General features: G+C 33.2%; 3 protein-coding genes across 3 annotated transcripts; 2 read left to right on the forward strand and 1 right to left on the reverse strand.

Annotated features, from left to right (window-relative positions):
- The first annotated feature begins 130 nt into the window (after positions 1–130).
- LOC105776243 (vacuolar protein sorting-associated protein 2 homolog 2) lies at positions 131–9870 on the forward strand. The gene is made up of 18 exons (XM_012598795.2): positions 131–255; positions 341–400; positions 570–614; positions 960–1045; positions 1849–1953; positions 2040–2111; positions 2409–2480; positions 2780–2860; positions 2978–3013; positions 3123–3184; positions 4165–4217; positions 5667–5738; positions 6563–6676; positions 6915–7025; positions 7462–7574; positions 8536–8616; positions 8732–8785; positions 9291–9870. The coding sequence occupies exons 2-18, from the start codon at positions 364–366 to the stop codon at positions 9330–9332; spliced, it is 1236 nt and encodes a 411-aa protein (XP_012454249.2). The 5' UTR covers positions 131–255; positions 341–363; the 3' UTR covers positions 9333–9870.
- A 1993-nt stretch (positions 9871–11863) lies between these two features.
- On the forward strand, positions 11864–19201 carry LOC105776240 (lysine-specific demethylase JMJ18). The gene is made up of 11 exons (XM_012598787.2): positions 11864–12144; positions 13238–13309; positions 13728–13805; positions 13894–14400; positions 14497–14721; positions 15133–15294; positions 16044–16412; positions 16532–17618; positions 17717–17820; positions 17945–18142; positions 18577–19201. The coding sequence occupies exons 1-11, from the start codon at positions 12103–12105 to the stop codon at positions 18919–18921; spliced, it is 3189 nt and encodes a 1062-aa protein (XP_012454241.1). The 5' UTR covers positions 11864–12102; the 3' UTR covers positions 18922–19201.
- Positions 19202–20251: 1050 nt separating this feature from the next.
- On the reverse strand, positions 20252–24342 carry LOC105776241 (valerianol synthase TPS1B). Its single transcript, XM_012598791.2, has 7 exons — positions 24023–24342; positions 23320–23593; positions 21993–22368; positions 21679–21897; positions 21468–21609; positions 20692–20940; positions 20252–20613 (listed from the first exon to the last, which is right to left on the reverse strand). The coding sequence occupies exons 1-7, from the start codon at positions 24284–24286 to the stop codon at positions 20323–20325; spliced, it is 1815 nt and encodes a 604-aa protein (XP_012454245.1). The 5' UTR covers positions 24287–24342; the 3' UTR covers positions 20252–20322.
- Positions 24343–25641: the final 1299 nt, after the last annotated feature.

Here is a 25641-nt window from a genome sequence, read left to right on the forward strand (position 1 = left end):
CTAAAATATAAATTTACTAAAAATTTAGTCAAAGGAGTTTACCCAAAATTATAATATCACTGATATCAATGAATTATAAAAATAAAGAAAAAGACGAAGCCTAGTAACGGCTAGTTTGTGGTGCGAGGCCACTATAAGGCGTACCGTTGGAGAGTATAAGAGGCGCACCGCATTGGCACGCTCCTTGAAGCCGAAGACATTTTCACGCGCTTACACTATTCTTGCCTCTCTTATTTCCATTCAAAGGGGTTTGAAGTGATTTCCTCGCAGAATATACATTTCTTCTTTTTTTGCTCTCACATTGCTATTGGTTCCTTAGGGTTTTTGTTTGTTTTTGAAGGATAAACCAGTGAAGTCAATCTCATGTTGAAGATCTTCAAGAAGAAAACATCTCCCAAGGGTATTTTAGATTTGATTCCATCGTTGCTTTCTTGCTCTCTATTTTCTTTTTCCTGCATTTTGCGGTCGTTCTCTAATTGCTCACTTCCTCTGTTAGTTCTGTTTCACTGTGTTTTTTTTTTCATTATTTTTAAATTTTTTATTTCGTTTTTTTTTTTTTGTAATTTCAGATGCTTTGCGGACGAGCAAGAGAGAAATGGCTGTTGCAACACGAGGTATGTGTTTTTAAAAAAAAAAAATTCTATATGTACTTCACATAAAATCTTTGTTGCGGGAGCTTTTTTATTTCTCCTAAATTATACGAATCTGACATCTGTGTTCTGAAACATATTTGATTTGAATGAGTGATTATGATTCTCGAAATGTAAGGAAAAATGCTTACCTGAAAGTTGAATTCTTAGATTCTGGATTGAAGTTTGTTCATTCTTCCGTTGGAGCTGAAGTTTTATGTGGAATCATAAGTTAGGCAATTCTAAAATAGAATCGTATGTTTACTTTGATGTTTTAAACTGTTTTCCTTTGTTCTAGATTGCTCTAATGACTTACCTGTTCCTTTTTAGGCGTTGAACGGGAGATTGCGTCTCTTCAACTGGAGGAAAAAAAATTGGTGGCAGAGATTAAGAAGACGGCCAAAACTGGAAATGAGGCAAGTTTAATTCTGGATTGGTTCGAAGAAATGAGCTGTAGTAGTGTAATTTAGTTGAAAAGGGGAAATAAGTTTAATCAATGAAGTTTAAGGTTGTTTATATTTTTGAATTTTAACTTAAGGTTACTTTAACATTGGTAATGAAGTTGTAAAATTCAATGGTTGTTTCAAACCTAGAAGATTCTGTTGATTTTTCATGTGAGGCATGGACATAAGAACAACACATTTTAGTTTCTTTGCATGATGGATTTGCTTGCATGTGCTATAGTACAATGAGCATGGCATAAGATCCAGCTTATTCTATGATTTATAACATTTAAACTGCTCAAGTTTTGGGTGTAAGCCTTTTGACTGTGTTTATGGTGATAACCAATGGAATTAGCTTTATGTTATAAAATTCTGTCATTTGCTGTGTATGAGGTGCATGTGTTAGTTATTTGCAACTTTTGGGGCTGAAACATTTTGCATTATGACTATTAAAGTTGCACAAGTGGGTTAAAATTTACATACCGAGGCTTTTCATATAAAATAAGTTGCAAATGATTTGATAAAAATATTTACATACAGCTAAATGCACACCTTATCATTACTAGAAGCAGAAATTTAAATATTACCATTTTGTAATGTCAAATGTTAAAAGATCCATAAACAGCTCACCATATGTTTACGGAAGTTGTTTGTATGTTAAGATGATTTGTTGTAATTCAAGAACTCTGCCACTGGTGTTTGCTCAAGTAATTCCCTTAATTCCCCAAACCCTCAGGTTATTCCTTTGTATTTAATCTCCCATATGTGTTTCTCAGGCTGCTACTAGAATTTTAGCTCGCCAACTTGTACGACTGCGTCAACAGATAACTAATTTGCAGGGGAGTCGTGCCCAAATTAGAGGTGTCGCAACTCATACACAGGTTGAGTTTCTACAATAAATCATTGGTTCTTGGGGTGATTAAAGTTTGTACGCCAGTACCTCATATTTCATTTTATGTGTTCACAGGCATTATATGCCAGCACCTCGATTTCTACTGGAATGAAAGGAGCAACTAAGGCAATGGTGGCAATGAACAAGGTAGGTACTTAAAACCTTGCTTTGGTAAATGTTTTACGATGTTTTTTTATCAACTGTGAAGTCCTTTTGAAACAAAAAATCGTGTTGATTTTTGGATCGGAAGCTTTTTAGCTTGGCTCTAGTGACAGAAGTTTTGGAAATAAGGAATCAATGAATTTATTGGCACAGAAGATTATATTCTGGAGAGCATTATACTTCCATGTTTTGTTTTGCAGTATGACTTATCGCAGCTTCTTCTTACTCTTTGGGGTTAGATTGTTCTCATATTTGAAAATTTCATTTTCTGTCCTTTTGCAGCAAATGGCTCCTGCAAAGCAAGCAAAAGTAATAAAAGAGTTCCAAAAGCAGTCAGCACAAATGGATATGACGGTACTCTTCTTTTTTTCTTGGGATAGTTTTTAACTTTTAGATTCTCTCTTCATACAGTCTTTAGCCTTGAGAACATACCTAGAAAGTGATGCAGTGTAGACTAACACATAACGGAGTCTTGTGAACATGACGTTGACTGCTGACAATTAATTAAGATCGATTCACTTTGTCCTCAGTGCAAGGATGCTTACATTCTTGGTTCATACAGAAATCTTTGCAAGAGAAACTTAGAGCTTGGATCAGCTTGTGCGAGTGTGTTTTATGTTCTAGTAATGTTTGTTTGGATGTATTTTTTACAGATAGAGATGATGTCGGAAGCTATTGATGAAACTTTAGATAAAGATGAGGCCGAAGAGGAAACGGAGGAGCTCACCAACCAGGTGAGATATTTTATTTACTGATATATATTTGTTTTAATTTCTTTTTTTGTTTCATTGCCATTGTTCCCATTAAGTTTTTCCCCTACTACTCTAATTTATAAGCTTTTAACTGATCAGGTGCTTGATGAGATTGGTGTGGATATTGCTTCTCAGGTTGGATTCTTGAAATTGACCTTATAAAAAAAAATTCTGTAACATGTTCCGTTTTCTAATTACGAGAATGTGTCGATAAAGGCTTAACCTTGTCCCATTCTTTTAACAGTTATCTTCAGCTCCAAAGGGTCGGATTGCATCAAAGAATGCTGCTCCCCTGGTTAATGTCAAGTATGTATGACTTTTCTCGAGCAAAAGCTTCATAATTCAAAAATTTTTGTCATGCACTATAATATCCTCTAGATAGGTCTGCGTCTGTTAATTGAACTTAAAAAACTTGAGCATTCTTTTCCTTGATCATTCACAAAGTACTCTACAAACAACCATGTGATGTTTGGTAGAGTACGAGACTCTTAGTTCTAATGATTAGGGTCTGATCCCTGACAGCTTCATATCACTGTATATTCCACTCCCACTAACCCCCAGCCTACACCCCCAATGCTTTCTTTCCATACCAAGGAGCTGATTATTGAACTAAGGGTATTACCTGAAATTGATGTTTCTTAAAACTGTTATTCAAATTTTATGGTCAATTTATATAGAAGGTACTGTACTATGCATTTTTGTCTGATTTAGTCCTTTTGTTATAATTTGATCATTCTAGTCCTTCTAGTATGGCATTATCTGAAACTGATGTTTTAAAACTGTTTTATGAAAATCCAATCAGCATGAAAGATTGACTATTTAAATTTTTAGATCAAAATGTATAGGTCTTATACTGTGCATTTTTGGTGACTTTAGTTCTACGATAATTTGGTCACTTATTTTTAAAACCTATGATGTTGTCTTTGGCATTTTGGTACAATTTGATGAATAAAATACATTTTCTCCATTTGATAGTTTTTTCTTTTAATGTGTGAAAAAATTGTGCATACAAAATATTATATGTCTCATCATCAGAAGAAAAAAAATAAGCCATCAAATTATCTGTTCAAGATTGAAAATACATATTTTGAAAAGTAAAGGAACTAGAAATGATCATTATAGTGGAGAGACTGAATTTGACCAAAATTTTATGTTTTACTTTGTTTTTCGAAAGTGTTGTGTATGGTGAGAGTATGTTACTCCACCTTCACACAAATCCTCTAGAAACATATTCACGTTGGGCACACACCCGAGCTTTGACAAATCTTGTTGGTGATTTGGTGCAGGTCTGAGCCTACCACTGATGTTGATGATCTTGAGAAAAGATTGGCATCTCTACGACGACTTTGATGACAAAAAGAAGGGAAATGTGTAAATGATATGAAGTACAAAACAAATTCTATATATTTATATATTATATTCATGAAGGACATAGCTGAAATTATATATATGTTAGATAATGACCCGATACCTTATAACTTCCTTAGATTGATGATTTATCTGCTATTTTTATAGTAGTCGTTTTACTTTAAAATTTGCTCCATTTTGTGCCTATAGATAGCTCCATTTCTATTTGCTTTTCTTTTCTTTTTCTTTTCTCAATTGGATGCATTTATCTTTTAATCAATTTGGTATTTATATTTAAAGTTAATATGTAGTTTTGAGTTTTACTTCAATAATTAAATTGGTATTTGAACTATTTTAATTTTATATTTAGAATGCTTTTCCCAAATATTCATGGTAATGGTTTAACATCAAATTGAATATTGAAATTGAATTAAGATATTAAATTGGGACAAAAATGGTACCAAATTAAACATATAAATATTGATGTATATATTTTTGCTTTTGATATTGATTAGTCATTTAATTTTTTTAGTTTTAAGTACAATTAGAATCACAATTGTAATAATAAATAATATATATTTAAATAACTATTATCATAATTAGTCATTACAAAAGATGATCATAATTTAAATATATAAAACATAAAATGGGAGAGAATTCACTTCAATCAAAATGAATCCGAGTTGAGAACTCTCTTTCTCTCTCTCTCTCTCTATATATATATATATGATATTTACACATGATTAGGCTTAAATATAAAATTTTAAAATTTTTACGATATGTGTATTATTAGATTCAAATTAACAACTTAATGACTTAAATAAATTTTTTAAATGATTTAATAATTATTTTATAATTTTAAGGTTGAATTTAGTGCACCCAAACTTTTATTAAATCTAAATCTATTTCTATTTAAATAAAAATTAAATGTCCAACTCATTACTTTTTTTTACAATAATATTTTATTTCTAAATTAATCAAATAGTTTTAAAATATATAACAGTATTTTTCTTTTCAAAACCGAGTTGAAGGTCGTGCTGAACATTTATTCCATATCAGCCAAATGGGATAACAAGAAATTCTTTTCGTAAGAAACCATATTTCAACGAAATCTCCTGATCCAAACAAACCCAAACTTTATTTATTAAAAAGAAAAATAATAAAGAAAAGCAAGAAAGAAAGAAAGAAAAAAGAAGAAACTCGATCTTCTAGTTTGACCCAAATTCACGTAATTACGGGATTCCTAATTTACGCGGATCTCATCGTATTTGGAAAAATCACAGCTTACAATTTTCATTTTAATACCGCTGTTATTTTTGTTGTATTCAAATTCCACGTCTTCTTAAAGGTAAAATGAACTTCCATTTTTTTGTTTTTGTTTTTCTAAGGAAAAAATACTTGTTTTTTAACGATTTTTTTGGGGGTTTAATTTGCTTGACAGGAGCTTTGGATCTCAATTCGATTGCTTCCCGAAGAATTCGAATCATTTCATTGTTGAAGGAAGGGAAATCGGGTATTTCTTTAACATTCTTTTGGGTTTTAATACCGATCTTATCAATGTTCATTGTTAGTATTTATTTTTTTCGGATTAGAGTTATGGTATATGAAAATTCAATTTTCTCTTTGTAAATTAGATTTCAAGTTTAAATTAGCTAGGGATTTTAGAAAAAAAGAGGAGGATTAATTAATTCTGCTGAGATGTTGCTAGATATATGATTAAAAGGGCTTTGTTTTAATGGAAAAAGATGCTTAAAATGATTACTTTACACCATGTTGCTAGATATCTGATTTCAAGTTTCATGCTTCTTTTTTTCCTCAGAATTTGGTATTTGGAATCCTTTATCTTGGTTTTTATTTTATTGTGAATGTTAACACATATGATTTTAGTGTATGTAATACTTAGAGAGAGAGAAATCTCATTAAGTAACTTATAAATGCAGCTATGTTGATTGGCTCACAAATATGCCCAATTTTTTCCATGCTGTTCTCATTTATTTGGAGATCATTTCCCGTACCTGTGTCAGAATATGTCCAATAATTAGAAATCGGATCAACATAGAATGCTAGTTGTTAACACGTCTTGCAGTCGGTTTTTTTTATTACTATTAGACTTTTTTTCTTGACTAGTAATTTCAGTAATTTTGAATGTTTGGGAGGATGTTAACCTCTCAAGGTTCTGTTGGTTCATAGAGACTGAATTGGGTTAATGTATGAGATTTTGCTACCCTCTGCTTTAAATTGAATCTCAAAACCAGTATTACCAAATTTAAATGGATATTACTGTTATAATGGGGTTTTAGAGAGGTATCTTTTCATGGTTCTTTTCAATGATTGCAGATATGCAGAGCCAGATAGTTTGCAGTGGGTGTAGGAGCAATCTTCTTTATCCTAGAGGAGCTACAAATGTTTGCTGTGCATTATGCAATACAGTTACACAAGTCCCTCTCCCTGGTACACTTCATTTTTTAGTCTTGTTGATTGCAAATATAAAACCGTGCATCAATTTTCCAAAGTTGTGAGCAGTTTAGTTTTCAGTATCCTTGGCATGATTAGCTGAAACTCTTCATAAAGTTGGTAAAAGTTTCTTATGTTTGTACTTCTTAGTGGCATTATTTAAATATGTAACTGAGCTAAATATCCAATAAGAGTCTTATGGCTTGGTAACCCATGTTTTAAATTAACCCTGCAGGGATGGATATGGGTCAACTCATATGTGGAGGTTGTCGAACATTGCTAATGTATGCACGTGGAGGAACAAGTGTGAGATGTTCTTGCTGTCACACCCTTAACCTTGCACCAGGTATACTAAATTGACTCTCTGCATGTAATGTCAGGAACTGCTGAATTGTTACTATTTTTGGACTTCAAGTCAAACTTCATGCTTTTGATTGAGTATTTGTTTCTTTCATCAACCTTTTCTGCTCTGTAAACAAGTTTTAGGGAGTGTGGTTCAGTTTTCAAGAGTCACAATGCATTCCTTGTGGATATCTTTTGTTACTGTTTTTTTTTAGTAGCAGTCTGAGCTACTTTGACTGGTCAAAGATCTTCATATACTTCTAAACTTTGTCTTTTTTGATTCCTCATGTTTTTTTATTGGATTTCCAGGTTGTCTTGGTACTGCTAGTAGTTTATTCCATATGTTACTTGTTCATTTCTTCTACCTCTCTTTCAGTTTAGTTGTTTCTAGATTGTTTTCTGACTTCTTTCTTTCTTGGATCGTATGACCATGAAAAAAGCACCCAACCAGATAGCTCATATCAATTGCGGGCACTGCCGGACAACATTAATGTATCCATATGGAGCTCCATCTGTCAAATGTGCTATCTGTCAATATGTTACTAACGTTGGTGTAAGTATGATTGAATTGATTAAACTTTTTATTAGCACATTTATTATCAGCATGCTGAATATCTTCAGAATTGGTTGAGATTTAGAGATTTACTCATAGGTCCGTATTAATTCCTAATTTGCTTGATAGTAGTCATTCTTTCTCTTCTTATCTTATTACTTATTTTCTGATTTACAAAGTCATATGATGCAAGTTTCAGTTTTTCATGATCTTTAAAATTCTTTAGCAATATTTCTGTATGTATTTGGAATGATAAACAAAAATAATCATGTTTTATTGTTTTGGGTCTTCTGTCTGCCTATTTTGTCTCTTTCTGAGTGAATTTGGCTTTGGGGTGTACCTCTCGGACTTGGTTTTACTCCCCCGCTTCTTGAGTGATTACTCTAGTTGATCTCTCTTCTAGACCCTCCTCTGTGCGACCACCATTGCAATTGATAGTCGAATCTATGAGTAGTGATTGATAGATGCAAGGCGTGATCAGTTTTAGTGGGCTTTTTATCTATGGTCCTTTACTTCTCAAATATGCAAAATTTTCTGCATCATAACCACATTAGGAATTAGTTCTTAAAAACCTATGTTCCTACAACTTTTCATCTTGCTTGAAGTACCTGTGTTCTGCACATATTCCGACATTGTATAGGGATATGATCCTCCAAATACATGAAAAAACATGGAAAAAATTGAATATACTCATATCCGACACTCGTATCTGAGTAACATAGTTATAATCTGTTTGCTAAGCTATATTTTGAACATAATAGTTCCTTGTACTGAATGTCTCCGATCTACTATTCACATGATGAATTCTCATAAATCTGCCTTTGCTAGCACTATTCTCTATTACGTTCATGAAATTAATATTTTCGAGCAGCATTATGGGATATACAGTGTATGTATTTTTGTCTATAGTAATCTATTTGGAGGTTTACCTATCCCTCACTCCATATTTCTCATCTTTCAGACGGGCAATGCAAGGGCTCCATTTTGCGTAAGCCGACCTAATCAAATAGCTTCTGCAGGGACCGTGCCATCTACTTCAACAGTAAGTTTCCGTAGTTAGTTTTTGTTTTTTTCTTTTTATTACAAGAAAGTGTAGATGGTTGAGTTAGTAAATTTACCTAATCTAACCCTTTTGCATTCTATGCTGGAATTGACAGAGCCAAACAGTTGTGGTTGAGAATCCCATGTCAGTCGATGAGAGTGGAAAATTGGTAAATATAGTTATAATTATGGTAAAAGTACAATGGAGGCCCTTGCACTAGGAGTCAGATTGTATGATGCCCGTTCTAAAAAAAAAAAAAGGTAAATTAGTTCCTGTAGATTAGATTAAAGAGCAAATTGATCTTTTTGTTAAAAAATTTCATCCAATTATATTGTTAAAAGCTGGTCCTTGTACATCAACATAAGGTACTTGTGGCATGCCACATGTCACTTTCTGGTTATTTCGTTAGCTACACCGGTTTTTAACAATTCAAACGAATGAAAATTTTAATAGAAAGGATCAATTTGCTCTTTGATTTAATGTACAATGACTAATTTGCCCATTTTTTAAGTAGATGAGATAAAATGCAATCGGACTCCTAGTACATGGGCCTCCATTGTACTTTTACCTTTATTTACATATCTTTAATATGATGTGCTTTCATTTTTTTGAGCTTTGGTATGTATAAACTGAAAATGGTGTGGGGCTGATATATTTATGATATCGACTCGCAGGTTAGCAACGTCGTGGTTGGCATAACAACAGATAAAAAATGATCCAGAAGGAATTTTGAGTTCGATTACTCCATTTATTCGAGCACGATGCAAACAAACAACATACATTTATTTTGATTGCCTGGAAATTGGTTTGTGTATAATATTATATAGTACGAGTATAGCATGTTGGAAATGGAGAGGCATGAACATTTTATTTAGGGAAAATGTGATGTATATTTTTGTGTATGAGAAAGATGGAGAGTGCAATGTTAAAAAAAACCTGATCGGTATTCGACCGTCATGTCTGGTTTTATAATCCATGGGAGCGTGTCATTTTACGTGTGGATTTTAGGGAGTGAAAATGTGTGATGCGTATTTAGAATAATGTTAAAAAACCGAACCGGAGTTTGACCGGATGGTTGATTCGGTCCGGTTTTATAATTCATGAGAGAGTATCATATGGGTTTCCAAAGGTGAAATAATGTAGGCTCGTGTCAGTTTAGTTAACTCGTTATTGAGTGTAAGGTCTATTTCATTTTAGGGGTTTTATCCTTTAAATTTTATAATAAAGCATCTTATTAGTGTATTTTGTTGCTAATTTTTGTCTTATTTTGTTTTAATTCCTTTAAGAAACAGTCTCTTAGTTAATACAATCACACATATTAACATTCCTTTTGACCACAATTTTAAGTACAATTATCGATATATAGTCAGAGTAATTAAATCGAAATATAACTTAATAAAATTCACATGTCATAATAGAGATACATATATTATTCAACAATTTAACCCTTTATATTCATAATTTAATTTTTTACATTCACAAATTCTATTAATTGATCTGAATTTTTTTTGGTTCTATTGTCAATTCGACCGTGTTTTGAAATATTGGTTTTTATAGTAATTATTTAAATGTATTGATTGTAACCATACATTTGGTCTCCAATTCAAACTCTATACATAACCTCAAACCTATGATAAAAAATAATAATTTATACTTATAACAAAAAGAGCGGCTCGAAACAGATGAGATTGGAGGAGACAAGTACAGGATGAAGTACAACACACGCAAAGCCAAATGACAAAATTGTGGTTGGTTAGTTGTGTTTGCCGGTTTCTGTTAATACTGCGTGCGGTTTGTAATATTATTATTATTCTTTATTTATTTTATTTCATATTAACCTAAATTAATTTGGGAGAAATATTTTTATGAATAGTAATATGTAAAAACGCAATGAATTTTTAAACGTACATGCGCGACCCATCGATATTTCTAAGTTCAACTCGTAACCTATTAGTATGAGTTTTTATGGTTTTACCTGTTTTTGTACTGTTTAGATTTTTAAAATTTAGACCTTCTGTTTTTAATTTGTTGGAATTAACTTTTGTTAAATGTGATTATGCGTTATCAATTATATTTTAATTTTAAAATGTTATATTTTAAATATAACAAGAAACATTAATAGCGTTATTAATTGGATTGGACTCTTATTTGATATATCAACCATATGATTTTTTTACTCTACGAGTGTTTATTTTCAAATCGAACAAAGAGAGGGTTCAATTTTGATAATAAAAGTAGAAGGATGAATTTCAAAATTCAAAGAGTATAAGGAAGAGAGAAATAAGTGAAGCTTGTAATCTCAGGCAGGTATTTTACTTTTTAGTATTATTATATTAAAAAGAAAATTCTTTAGTTAGTTTATTATTTATTAATCACTTTATTTTATTTTGGCTTAATATATTGATTCATCCCTAAACTTGTCAACTTTTCTCAATTAACCTCTAAACTTTTTTTTAAGATCATACCAGTCCCTAAAGTTGGCAACTGTTACGGTGTTACCTACCCATAAAAGGCGGATTTAAAAAGGAAATCTATATATTATTTTCCGGCTTTCTGTTCAATATATACAAAGCAATATATTTTTTTTAGGGTTTTGATTAGACATTTGCGATCATACTTTTCTATTTTAGTATTCTTCACATATTTTTAGACCAAAAAAGTGAATGCTGATTTACAAATATTTGAAGATGAAATTGTTGTTGGTAAGTGGTCGAAATTTTGGGCTAAAAACCAACCTCCATTTAGTGAAGAGGTGAGTGAGTAGTGAGTACTGACTTCTAGATGAGTGACGAAGAAAGGAGTCAAAAGATGAAAAAGAACTAGAAGACGATGGTAATGAAATTAAATTTTTTTTTATTTTTTTATTAAACAATTGATATATAAAAATTATTTATTTATACACATGTCATTATGGGGTTGGTTGATTTTTCCACAAATAAAAAAAGGTTACCGGCATTAGTTGTAGCCCGTAGGGGTTGATCTATGTAACAGCTGTTAACTTTTAAGGGTCAATCTGATTTAAAATAAAGTTTAAAGGTCAATGTGAGAATTTATCAAGTTCAGGGGTCAATTTATATATTAAGCCTTTTTGTTTTATTAGAATCCTACGTCCAACGTGTCTTTTAAAAACGGTTTACCGAGTCAAATATGAAATATATCTATTTGATTAAAATAAAAAAAAAGGAGACTTTTACTTAATATTTATGAAAAAAGAATATTTTTATCCTTAAATTAAAGAGAGAAAAAAAAACAAAACGTTTCCTTTCTGGAATTGAACTAAAAGAATTTAATGTTAGGTATTTTATTTAAACAGAAAGGAATGTGATTTGGATTTGATTTGATTTCTTTAGCGAAATAAAATCAGAAACTCGTTCTTAGGGTAGAAAATTTTATTTTTCTCAAAAAAAAAAAAGAGAAAATTTTATCGTAAAACTTTATTTTTAATTATAAAACAATTTTTTGCATAATTTTTTTCGTTCCAATTGAATGGAACAGTTGAAAATTGCAACAAATTCTCATATGAAAGAGGTTAGATTCTCCGTTTCTCTTTTTTTTTTCTCTTTTAATTTGAATATATTTGATTCCTTGTTTTAAATATGCAGATCTGTGTATGAGGAATTTGTTTCTTTCAATTGTTTTTTTGGTGATATTGTTTGTTTTTTTGGTTGAGAAAGTTTTGATATTTGGGTTGGGTCAAATAAATACCTAATTAGAACCTGTTGTTGTGATCAATGTTGATTAAAATTCTTTATTTTGTTTTAAAAAAATAGATGGGATTAATATACAGAATCTGTTCACATTCAGAGCCCTAGGAAAGCATCGTTCTTGAGATTTCTTGTTCTCATTTAACTATTGTATTAGATTTGACTTTCTGTTATGGATTTTTCTTAATTTTTTCGTTGTCAGATGGAATTGCTTCAAAGTTTTTAGTTGTATGCATGGAATATTTTCTGGGAATTCATAATCTATCACTTAGAAATTATGTCTGCCTAGTTTTCTGTTTATAAGTTTTATGGTTGATTTAGAATCAATTTTGGTTTTTAAATACCTTGGAACGCATTGGTTGGGGGGTATTTAGTAAAGGTATAGATCGCAATGTCCTGTCAACTATGGCTATTCATTCCTATAGTACAAGGCATGGCTGAAGATCGAATATCATGGAAGTTCCTAGGGAATATTAGTCACAAGTCCTTAAACTCGATATCTTGATATCCTTCTTAACTTGGTTGAAAGAAACTTTTTGCCATTGCCTGTGATCAACTTAATCGTGTAACTATTGCCGAGTGTGAGATTTAAAGAGTGCTAAAACTGGGTGATATTCTATTATTGTTATCTTCTATATGCTGGTTGATGGTGTATGATGTTTGTGTTGAGTGAAGGAATTATACTGAATTCTGGTTGTACATGTTGATATGCTTCTCTTCCCTCTTTCTGAAATCATGCATATTTCTATGCAAATTTTTGTATGCAATTGAATTTGAATATATGTATAAATATTGATGAAATGGGTCATATTTTATCATTTGTGATGTGATACCATTATTTATGTGCTTAATTTTAGAATGCCTGGTTCAGGCTAACGAACATAAAATTGTAAATTCCTAACCAAAGACTATTACAGGATCATTCTTCACAACTTTCCATGAAAAGAGATAATAATCTTGAGTCTTTGGGCAGTCCTCGGCATCGAAGGGTAAGTTAATGCGTGACCGCTTTGTGCGTGACATATATATGTTGTACTCCTTGCAATAGCTTGGTGATAATGACTTTACTTTCTTTTTGGGGCAATATCTAAAAGTAGGCAGTCTGAATCCAAGGGTATATGGGTTTTCTGCGCAGGTTTTGATAGCCGTCTTTTGAAATTTTAGGTCTCTTTGTGTATTTTTAAGGTTAGTGGAAGAAAATTTTGACATGATACCTAAAATAACACAGTTATAAATGTTTTGGAAGAAGTGTTTTGTTGAGATATTCACACCTGCAACTAGAAAGATAATTATCTTATTATAGTGGTCTACATTGAGCTACATTGTTTAGTGTGAAATCATCTGGACATCCTCCAAGTATATGTTTCTAAGTTATGTTGCTTTATGATGATTGTTGGTTTGTTTTAGGTGTCAACAAGATGGGATCCAAATGAACCATGCCGGCCTAACATTGATGATGCCCCAGTGTTTTATCCAACTATTGAGGTAATCTTATCTTTTAATGTCACAATTTTCTTTTACAATATTTCTTTTTGATAACAGTGCTTAGAATTTATGATGTTCCATTTATTAGGAGTTTGAAGATACACTTGCTTACATAGAAAAAATTCGTGCTGAAGCTCAATCATTTGGTATATGTCGGATTGTTCCGCCACCTTCCTGGACTCCACCTTGTCCTCTTAAAGAGAAAGATATATGGGAACATGCTAAATTTTCTACTAGAATTCAGCAAGTTGATTTACTTCAAAATAGGGAGCCAATGAGAAAGAAAAATAGAAGCCGGAAACGGAAACGGAGGAGGCATTCAAGAATGGGAGCTACTAGAAGACAAGCCAATTCTAGTTCAGAATCTGTTGTTACTTCTGAGACTGATGAGAAGTTTGGCTTTAATTCAGGATCTGAATTCACTCTTGAAGAATTTCAGAGATATGCAGATGAATTTAAGAAGATGTACTTTCAAAGGGACTGTAGTGAAGATTTAGAGCCCAGTATGATTGAATGTAGGAAATGGGAACCGTCTTGGGAGGACATAGAGGGTGAATACTGGAGGATAGTTGAGCAGCCAAAAGATGAGGTTGAGGTGAGGAGTATGTTCATCTCATTGTCCTCTCTATTATAAGATATTATTCATGGAAATCCCTGTTTACTTCTACTGGAGTTTGCTTTTGTATTGCAGGTATATTATGGAGCTGACTTGGAAACAGGAACATTTGGCAGTGGCTTTCCTAAGCTGTCTTCTGTGTTGACTGGAAATGATGCAGATAAATATGCAACGTCAGGTTGGAACCTAAATAATTTCCCACGCCTACAAGGTTCAGTGTTATCTTTTGAAGGATGCGATATATCTGGAGTTCTAGTGCCATGGCTCTATGTGGGGATGTGCTTCTCATCATTTTGTTGGGTAAGGCATAAAAACTGCTAGAAGCATTCCTCTTAGTTCACATGATTAAAGTAAATTAGGATATAAATGATACTGGTACACAACACTGTCCATTCTTGTTTTTGTTATTCATTTTTAGAAATTTTTAACATGCTTCTCATAAACTTGTAGTTTTGAATTTGTCTGGCAGTATGGTCACCTATTGCTGCATGATCCTCTATGATTGCTTAACTGCAAAGAATTTTATAAATTTACACCTTTTGCAAATGCAATCATTTACTGGAAACATTCTCTCTAACTGTGATTTTTAATGAAATATTCAACGTGAATTATGCTTTCTATTCTTTTGTGTTTTAGGTCTGAATCCCTTTTTGATAATTTGAATGGTGACTCATTCCTTTTCTCATTTTAACTTTATTATGGTTTGAGCAGCATGTTGAGGACCACCATCTGTATTCGCTAAACTATATGCACTTTGGTGATCCAAAAATATGGTATGGAGTGCCAGGGAACCAGGCTACCTCTTTGGAGGCTGCAATGAGAAAGCATCTGCCTGATTTGTTTGAAGAACAACCTGACCTACTCAATGAATTGGTGAGAAACATATTTGTTTTTTACTTTTATTCTTTATTTTATTTTATCGCTCAAAAATACATTTTATCACCTTTTTTTGTTTTTGCATATTTTTGAATTTCTTTGTTGCTTCTTGGAGTCATGCTTGTTTTCTCATTGGATCGATGGTGTTGTTCAAGAATTCTTAAATCAGAAGTCCAGTTCTTCATGTAGCCTCTTTTCATCCTGCATCAGTAAAATTTTGTACACTTTAAGAGATTTCATAGTTTTGGACACCTAAACATGCATTCTGGTGTCTTACCAAATCTCAATAGGTTATAGATGTAGGAATCTGGACCTAGGCTTCCAACGCATCAAGGATCTAAGAGAATTGTGTATAAAAGAAAGACATCTGGGCTGCTTTATCAGCAAGCAACTTATATTTTGTATAAAATTTTGTTCTTATTGTAGATAAAGAAAACTGTTAGTTGTTCCGATGTGATTGTTAAACTGCACCTTGGAATGTGATTCCAGCAGGTCTAGTTGCATTGATACCTGGTGATATTCATCATGGTCATTGTACAGTGTTTCCCATTAAATCATCTCTACTTGAAGTTTCTGAACGAAAACCTGTGAAGTAATTCTTTAATATCTTTTACACTCGTTTGTTCTTTCATTTCATCAAAGTATTTTTTTTGGTAGATGTTGTATCTGTTCCTCATCTCACATCCATTTTCTTAATCTTTAACTAGTTTGTTACATGCATGAAATTTATGATTCACTTTTGGCAGGTTACTCAACTGTCTCCTTCAGTTCTGAAAGCTGAGGGTGTACCAGTCTATCGGGCCGTACAACATTCCGGGGAGTTTGTTCTTACCTTTCCAAGGGCATATCATGCTGGATTTAATTGTGGCTTCAACTGTGCAGAGGCAGTGAATGTTGCTCCTGTTGATTGGCTAGAACATGGTCAACTTGCAGTTGAGCTCTACAGTGAGCAGCATCGCAAGACATCACTGTCCCATGACAAGCTACTTCTGGGATCAGCTCGGCAAGCCATCCAAGCTCTCAGGGAGTTACATGTTCTTGGCAGAGAAACACCGGGAAATTCAAGGTGGAAACGTGTATGTGGGAAGGATGGGATACTTACGAAGGCAGTTAGGGTAGATTCTTCTCTCTCACTCTAAAATAATTGTGTAAATTATAAATACACACATAACAAGTGAAAAACTTACTTATGTCATTATGTGCACTAATATATGTAAATTATCACTGTTAACAGATGAGAAAGCAGATGGAAGAGGAACGAGTAAATTGCCTTCCCCCTGATATGCCTGTACGAAAGATGGAAAAAGACTTTGATCTGGAAAGTGAGAGGGAATGTTTCTCTTGTTTCTATGACTTGCATCTATCTGCATGCAGCTGCAAATGCTCTCCTGAACGATTTGCTTGTCTGAAACATGTAAAGAATTTCTGCTCGTGCCAGGATGAAGACAGATTTGTCCTCCTTCGCTACACCGTTGATGAATTGCAAATGCTAGTTGAAGCCCTAGAGGGAGGATTAGATGCTGTTAAACTATGGGCATCCAAAGATCTCGGGTTGGTTTCCGGTATTGATTGCGATGTTTATTTGTCTAAGTGGGTTCAGGACAGTGAGGTATTAAAATTTGAGCCTGCTCGGGAAAGTTTCTCTTGTTCCTCAAGAGTGGAAGAAAAGGTGGATATTAATACTCCTTACTTGTATGGTCATTTTTCTTCGGAGGTATCGCCATCAGAGTGCCAGCCTGCGACTAAATTAAAAACCTCTCATGTCACCTTGGATAGTCATAAAAACGTTGTAAATGTTGGAGTTCTTGTCATGGAAAACAGAACGAACTCGGAGCAGGAAGCCTGCATTGACTTAAATCTTGATATTGTATCTGATTATCCTGCAACTGCAAGGAAGTCTATTTGTGATTCTGATAGCTCCAGTAACCACAGTGTAACTGATGTTGAGACATTTTTGCGAGAGAAAAGTTGTGGATTTGATGAAGTAAGAGAACCTGTTCTAAAGAGACTCAAGAGTGATTGTAGCTCATCAGTTTCTCGAGAATATTCCGAGAAGTATCAGCATTCAATTTCAACAGGTCATCGGGGTCCTGACGGCTTTGAGGGCAAGAAATTGTTCGGCGTTGAACTTCAGTTTCCACATATCAATGCAGGACAATCAAATACCTTGTTGAAGGCAGAAACTCTCAACTGCTCAGATGTAATTGCGTCTATGGCTCACCAAGGTCATCCATTGTTGAATCATGCTGTTGAGCCTTTAAATTTTGGATCTGTAATTTTTGGAAAACTATGGTGCAACAGCCAGGCCATATTCCCAAAAGGTACATAATAATGAAATTAGATCTGATTTCTTACTATTTAGTTCACAGTTTCTTTCTTTCTGTTATTAGCTTTTTAGATTCATGCTTGACTTTTACAGGTTTTAGAAGCCGTGTCAAGTACTTTAGTGTGCTCGACCCAACAAAGATTTCTAGTTACATTTCTGAAGTCTTGGATATTGGGCTACTTGGACCTCTATTTAAGGTGAGATTACCTCTTGTTTGTCTACTAATTTCGGGATAAAGGTTCACTCATAAAACTTTGGCAATGGAGATGTCACTGAGTTAGCCTTCACATAAAACCTCATGTGTATTATATTATATTTCAGGTTACTTTAGAAGGCTGCCCTACCATAACCTTCTCGAATGTGTTGCCTAACAAATGTTGGGAAATGGTGCTACAGCAATTAAATCAAGAAATCTTGAGGAGGAAAAACCTAGGAGAAAGTGGGCTGCTACCTTTGCAATCTCTGCAGAGCATCAACGGGCTCGAAATGTTTGGATTTCTCTCACCATCCATAATTCAGGTAATGATGCCTTTATAAACTTAGAACATTTCTTAGCTAACAAATATCAGATTAGAAATCCTTCAATAACAAAACATGATCCATATGGTTCTTATCATGATATGGAATATGGCTTAGCAAATACGATGACGTGATAAATAGAATGTCATTTATTAATCCTTATGTATCTACCACACCTCTGTTGGGGATATGACTTTTCAAGAATCCTCCAAATACATGGAAAACATAGTAAAAAATGAACCTACCCATGTCGGAGACGCCACTTCCATGGTATGCTAATGACCATAAACGGATAGTACAGGAATTGTGCATATAGCGGGTACTCATGCAAGCATGCATTTGTCTAATAAAACAAGAGAACCGTTTTTCTTATTCAATTTATTTGTGATAACCGTGTTCTGTTATTTATTTCCTAATAAATTGCTTTCCTCCAGGCAATTGAAGCTCTCGATCCAAATCATCAATGTTCGGAGTACTGGAATGACAAGACTACTCGTGATATCAATGAAGTCAAAAAGTACGCGCTTGGATTGAGTTGCTCGGTAGGCGAATCGAAAGCAAAAATTTTTGGTGTCGATTTGACAAAGCAAGATCATGAAGATCCCAATCAACATTCTGTTGATGAAGAAATACAGGTAGTCCTAAGAGGACTTTTCAAGAAGGCAAGTCCTGAAGAGTTGAAAATAATGCGCAGGATACTCTGCAGCGACTCACGAAGTCCTGAACGGCAAGTGGCATATGAAACATTGACCGAGGAGATCCGCAAAACATGTCGATAAACAGTACTGTTCCAAAAATAAAGGTAAAAACAAAAAAAGAGAATTAAATTAGTTCTGGTAGTTGATTCTGATAGGGAGTAGATAAATTTAGCTTTGATTATCAGATTTTCATGCTTATTCTTTCTACTGCTGATCCGGTTCCTGTCTTATATCCGAAGTCCGGTACGAGCAATATTGTAATTCACTGCAAAATCCTCCATTGTTAATGCCACTAACTTATCATAGATAACATTGCAGAATTTTGGTAACCTTACTGAAATAGATGTCATTTTTAGTAACAGCTTTCACATCTAGTATTTGTTTTGTTTTTGTTTGCTTAGGAAGGACTGAAAATTCCCAAATGATAATCATAATAAAATTAATGTTTCAAAATTCCTCAATGATGAATATCTAGAAAATATAGAGATTTAAAAAAAAAAGGTGAGGAATGATATGGTAACTTGCTTTAAATTGTTAATGTGTTAATTTTAAGGTTAAATATACCAAAAATGTCTTTTAAGTTCTTAAATTATTTTTATATGATTTTTACTTATAAAACCATTGATTTTAATATTTAGATTGTGTTTTCTTTTTTGGAAATTTAGGCATCGAAAATTTTAAAATAGTGATCGATTGTGTTATGTATATAATCGTTTTCAATAAATTATTCTAATTAATTTCACATCAGCTTGATTTTATTTTAATATTAAAATTAGGGTTTTTAAAGATAAAATTATAAGTTATATAAGAGGTTTTCTGAACATTAATATATTGGCTCGGAGTGGATTTTAACACTATTCATTTGCTTAAATTTTTTATAAATTATTTTCTTACAAATATTATGTTACAAATATTATGAGGGCACGTTGTAAAAAAACGTGGCTTTTACAAATTGTATATACTTTAAACAACATCGTTAAATTTATTAAGTTCTACTATTTTCAAAATATTATGTGTTAAATATATTATCGATGTGTAATGCTATGTCAAATTTCTATTTGTACATATTACTCACAAAATGTCAGTTGATGGATTTAAAATCATCATTTGCATCAAGATTGATTTTAAAAACATGGACAGAATCTACAACTTTGCAATAGAACATAACTAACAGCAAAGCTTAATGAAACATATTTAATTGTTACCATTTTGAGTTAGGTCTTAAATTTTAAAATTCGAAATGTATTTAGAATAAAATTGACTAAATTAAATAAACTAAATCTACTTAAATTGATGCAAACTATTTTCATAATTATGTATATATGATTAATATTCCAAGAATCTGAGAATGGCTACTGGTTTGGTGGGGGAGGGATGTTTACACCATGCATACAACCAATCCGAGTATGAGTTTCTCTGAGAAGCTGTTGCAAGGCTTGATTTAATGGCAAAGTGGCGTAAAATAAATAGATATAAAGTTGGTTAAAGGGGTATGGGATGAATGAGCACTTTGGCGATGGCATCTTTCAAAGATAGTTCAGGCCTTGTCAATCCATCGTCTTTCTTGTAAAGAACCAAAACTAAACGTGCAATGTTAAGAGCTCGCACCGCAATTTTGTTTGAGACAGGCATTGGTTTAAGACAACCTTCGTTCATGTCTTTCCAAGCAATCTCAATCATTTCCCTGTAAGCTTCGACCGCTTCCTGTCTTGTAACACCATATTGTTTCATGTAACAACTGGTTCCACAAACCAGTCCCCTCTTTTCTTCAGCCTTAATTTCACCATTAACACATTCCTCGTTACATTGCTAGAAGAGTTTTTAGAAGAAAAAGAAAGGTGAGGGATATACCTCATTAGTTGAGAGATCATCGTAGAGACGACCAATTTTGTTGAGGGCTTTATGAAGTTTGTTATCAGTATTGATCAGCCATTGATATGCAGTTTCATCTGCTTCTCCCATTCCTACCAGGGCTTGACAGACTGAAACAAGGCCTGCACTTGACGTCATTGCAGTGTCCATATACTCATCAAATGTTGGCACATAACTTCTATGCACCCAACGTCGCTCAACAAAATAGGCTTCTGCTAATTTCTTGAACTAATCACCAATACAAAACAATTAATTAACCATAATAAACTTTATGTTGTGATGCAACTTAAATTAAAAATATATGGGATCTTAAGGACTATTCTAACAGTCGAAACGTGAAATATCAGTTCAACCAGACATTTTCAATGGGCAAACATCCTTGGTGTGTTCTTATGTCTTGGTTGATGACCATGTATTGCATTAAGAAATGAATGAAGCTTTTATCTCAAAACAGCCTCTATCAAATGACTCCAACTATGCATAGGCTCATAATTAAAGTGTACGAGACTAATTTTAAATCAAATTATATTGAAGATTGCATGCCCAATTATGTTCTACCTAGAAGTTTGGTGGGATCTTTGTATAAGATTTTTTTGAAAATCTTAATTAATAGATTGAAAAAAAGTGTTGAGTAAAATGATAAATGATACACAGCTAGAGTGTTTAATTTCATAGATGGGTGACAAATTATGGATGGGGTACTACTTGCATGTAAAATGTTACATTGTCTGAATAATTGATGCAACCTAATTTACCTCATTTATAGTGTAGGAAATGGCATAAGATCTCCCTTCCTTTCTCATCTTATCCTCAGCTTCATTGTGAATATTTAAGATAGTCTCGTAAACAAGTTTCAAGTAATTTGTTGGAAGTTCCTCTATAACACCAATATCAAATCTGCACACCACCAGTTAATTTTTATCATAATTCATTAAAATATTAATAAGAAATTATATATAGTAGTACCTTTGGATTGCATCGGTGAAATATTGGAGTTCTTCATAGGTACCATAGGCATCGTAAGTATCATCAGTGAGTACTAAGGTTGATAACAGTTTAGCATATATGTTGCAAGCACGTGCATAACACGGTTCAAAATAAACCGCTATCGCCGAGAAAAAGCACTCCACAATTCTACTTCTTGCATATGGAAGCCTTGATTCTATATTTTCTTCTTTCCACTCACTGTATGCCCCAAGCAAGCATGACATTAACTAAGATTTTAGAAAACGAAAAGTTTTGCTTTGGGTTCTGCACAAAAATAAAAGAGTTCTTATTACCTACAAAGGTTGCTTAGTTCCTGTTGATGCATCATTTGGATCCGATTGAAATCATACTTAGCAAACTTTAGTAACGTATCATTCCTTGCTTCATCACCATCTTCATCTTTTTCGAAAAAACATATATATTGCCTTGCTTCTAGTCTTGGAACCCCTCTTTGGTAGGGGCAATAGAGAGCATTTTCGATGTATTGGGCATAGTGAGGACTTGTTCGGCTTACCATGGACTTCAATTGTGATGTTGTGAAAGCACAAGCTTTATCAAGAACGAGTTCACCATTTATTCTGAAATGGGAAGCTTCATATAAACTTATCAGCTCTTTTGTATCACTAACTTTGAACTCACCATTCTCATCTTTGAACTTGTTAAAAATATCTGATTCAATATTCAATACATAGAATTAGCATTTTCAAATAATAAAAATAGACTACCATTTGCTGGTGTTTCAATGCTTGTATTCTCTTTTTCTTTTTCCTTCCTATGAGCTAATAGAAAATGTTTCTTCTAAACAAGTTAAATATTTTTAGGGTTCGAATTGAATTATAAATTTTAAAATATTTTATAGTTTCACGGTTAATCTAATTTGGGGCTTCGGTTTAAATAGTGGCGACAATGATGTTATAATAATATATAAATTAATAGTAGAGACAATTGTGGTAATAAAGTGAATTATGGTAAAGAAAACTATTTTAAAATTTACAAATATTTACAGGAAATTTTAGTTTTTATCAAGAAAATAGTAGATTATTTAATTTTCTTGAAATTAATAAATATTCAAACTTTATTACACTAATAAATATATCTAATAATGTAATGGTTTTTTTATTAATAAACGATTTCGTGTATATACTAAAAGCATAAAATATTATAAGACTAAAATCAATATTATAAGAATTAGATGTTCAAAGCAATCAAATTACCAATTTCTCATTCAATCATCACAAAATAAAAAAATTCTCCCACAAAAAAATAAAAGTAACATAAACATTTATTATATAAATTATAAAAAAATAATTAGTTAATCTAACTTAAATCTTATTCAAAACAAGGTTTAATTGATTTTGAACTCATTTTACTGTTTTTATTTATAATTTCAATACCTCTTGATTTTAGGGTACTAGAGGTGATTGGATCATTGATTTTCAGTTTCACAGTTTTGTCTAGTCTAATTCTTATAATAGTAAGTAAAATAATAATTTTAAAAGTCGAAAGGATGGATTAAAGTAAGTATTTACTATTCTACGGCACATGTCTATCTTAAAAAAATCATTTGACGCGAATCAATGTAAAATTAATTTGAATGGTCATCGTAGGATAAGCACTTACCAGAAGACATATTATAACCATGAGATCTGAAAACTTGAAACATGATTGCAATTGCGTGCAAATTATGCGCACTGTTACGAATGATTTTACTTAATTTATCAAAACAGTTGGTTAATTGTTGCTCTATTTCGGTCTCGAAGTGGTAGGATACTCCTAGGCGGCATAATGAATTTATCAAAAGAACATTGTGTAAAGGATCAGTTGTAGAAGCCATTAAAATATCCTTCACCGTTTCTTTCAACTCTTCAACTTGTCTTGAGCATCGATTAAGTTCCTACATGTATTATTACATATAAGCAAATGGAAAGTAAGGATGAATTTTAATTTATCAAACAGGTAGATATGTGCACTTATGTGTTATATAAATCATAAATATTATATATACACAAATACATGTAAATATTCAAGTACGTTGACGTGTCCCTACTTTATTAAGGGTTCTATGAGTTTAAAGGTTGAGAGTTACATCAACAAATCCCATACTATTCCTAATTATTCTAATGGTACCATAGCTCCCTCGAGATCCTCTACACACTGTTTGAGTCTTGCCATGAACTTGCTTTTCAGCAACAATGGTGCCATATAATATGTAGATAATATCATTAAATGAAAATGAAAGAAACTAAACTTGATGTTTTCAATGGATAAATACGGAATCAAAATGAAGGAAATGATGGATGTAATAATGTATATAAATCTATACCGAGATATCAAAGGAAAGAGTGAGGAAACGATCACCCCATATGTCTGGGGGAAAGTTGGCCAACGGACGACCACTTTCTCGATGGTTACTGCTTAATGGCGTAGCCTTTGTGGAGCTTGTGGAATGAGCTGCAACAAAGCAGCACCTCTTGGCCTTGTGCAGGCGTAGGGGAAAAAGCGTTGGGAATGGTGGAGAGGGAGCCTTAGAGAGGCAAAGGAGGATGTTGGTGTTGCCCAAAACACTGCCTTGGACTTGGACTGCCATTTCTATTGCTAATTACACAACACAACAGAACTGAATGTGAAGTTGATGAGGGATAACTAGCTGATGAGGCTATTTATAAAAAGCCAAGAGTGTCCTTTCCTGAAATGGAAAAGATATTTTGGAAATCAACGTGAATAATGTGATGCTTCCATTTTTTTAATAATTAATATGTTGATATCGTACATTATCTGTAGTGCTGATGAGGCTATTTATAAAAAGCCAAGAGTATCCTTTCCTGTAATGGAAAATATATTTTGGAAATCAACCTGAATAATGTGATGCTTCCATTTTTATAACCAACATAAATTAAACACAAACAGCCCAAAGCACACTTAACAGGCCCAATAGTAAAAAACCTAAGCCCAAGTAACCAGCCCACAAACTAAAAACATTTTCAGAAAAATGAGAGGCAGAAACCCTAGGTGCGTCGCACCTAGGTCCACCTCCAGCGCCGCACGTGACTTCCTCGCGTACCCTTCGCGTCGCCGCACGCCAGCGTCCCATCCACGCGTATCTGACACTGCTCTGTCACCTGCAAAAGACAACCAACAAAACAGAAAATAGAGAAAACAAATAGAAAACGACAAATGAAGCAGAGATTAAACGTTTGTAATCTGGCTATAAAAAGCCCTAAGCAGTTTCTTTAGTTTTTTCTGGACACTCTTACAAACATTGGAAATAAAAATCAAAAGATTATCTTTTGCATTCTTGTCTGGTTTTTTTATTTATTTATTTTTCATATTTTTTCTTTTACAAATCTTTTTTAAATATTAATAAAAAGATAAAAAAAAAGAAAGGGAAAGGGGAATACCTGAGGTCGCCCGCAAAGCCCGTCACCGGAGCCTTGTTCGGTCGCCGAAATCGGGACGGGAGAGGGCGTGGGTTCTTCTTTTTCTTTCGGTCCTAGGGCCCAGAAGGCTAGGCCTTCAAATATTTATTGAATCGGGCTGAAAATCCGATCTCCGCGTCGCTCCGACAACCGCCTACGGTGGAGCCGCGGCGGCGCAGACGGTGGCCCTATTGGCCGGATTTGAAGCTGTTAGAGAGAGAGTTTGAAAGCTCTCTGAAATTTTTTAAAAAAAGTGGGTTTAAACTTTTTTTTAAATATTTATATTGGGTTTAAAACGACGCCGTTTTGGGTTTAGGCAATAATGGCCAAAACGACGCCGTTTCATGGCTGATCCGAAGACCTGACCCAGTGGCGTTAAAGATCAGCATGTTTTGTTAGGAGGGGCTAATTTCATGTTCAGCCCCTCTGTTCTGCGGTATATTGCAATCCGGCCTTCGTTTATTTTACATTTTAGCCCCATGAGTTTTCTACATGTTTCATTTTAGTCCGCACTGAAACGATGCAC

Source organism: Gossypium raimondii, chromosome 10 (assembly GCF_025698545.1).
Source record: "Gossypium raimondii isolate GPD5lz chromosome 10, ASM2569854v1, whole genome shotgun sequence".
NCBI lineage: Eukaryota > Viridiplantae > Streptophyta > Magnoliopsida > Malvales > Malvaceae > Gossypium > Gossypium raimondii.

Bases quoted from the DNA above. Each gene is read 5' to 3' on its own strand.
- LOC105776240 (XM_012598787.2), top strand. From the start codon at position 12,103: ATGGAACAGTTGAAAATTGCAACAAATTCTCATATGAAAGAG. The intron at 13,806-13,893 runs GTAATCTTATCT...TCCATTTATTAG, and splicing joins TGTTTTATCCAACTATTGAG to GAGTTTGAAGATACACTTGC. The intron at 14,722-15,132 runs GTAAGGCATAAA...TGGTTTGAGCAG, and splicing joins GCTTCTCATCATTTTGTTGG to CATGTTGAGGACCACCATCT.
- LOC105776243 (XM_012598795.2), top strand. From the start codon at position 364: ATGTTGAAGATCTTCAAGAAGAAAACATCTCCCAAGG. The intron at 1,046-1,848 runs GCAAGTTTAATT...TGTGTTTCTCAG, and splicing joins CGGCCAAAACTGGAAATGAG to GCTGCTACTAGAATTTTAGC. The intron at 8,786-9,290 runs GTAAATATAGTT...ATCGACTCGCAG, and splicing joins TCGATGAGAGTGGAAAATTG to GTTAGCAACGTCGTGGTTGG.
- LOC105776241 (XM_012598791.2), bottom strand. From the start codon at position 24,286: ATGGCAGTCCAAGTCCAAGGCAGTGTTTTGGGCAACACCAACATCCTC. The intron at 23,594-24,022 runs GTATAGATTTAT...TAATACATGTAG, and splicing joins CTCTTTCCTTTGATATCTCG to GAACTTAATCGATGCTCAAG. The intron at 20,614-20,691 runs GTATATCCCTCA...GGTGAAATTAAG, and splicing joins ATGATCTCTCAACTAATGAG to GCTGAAGAAAAGAGGGGACT.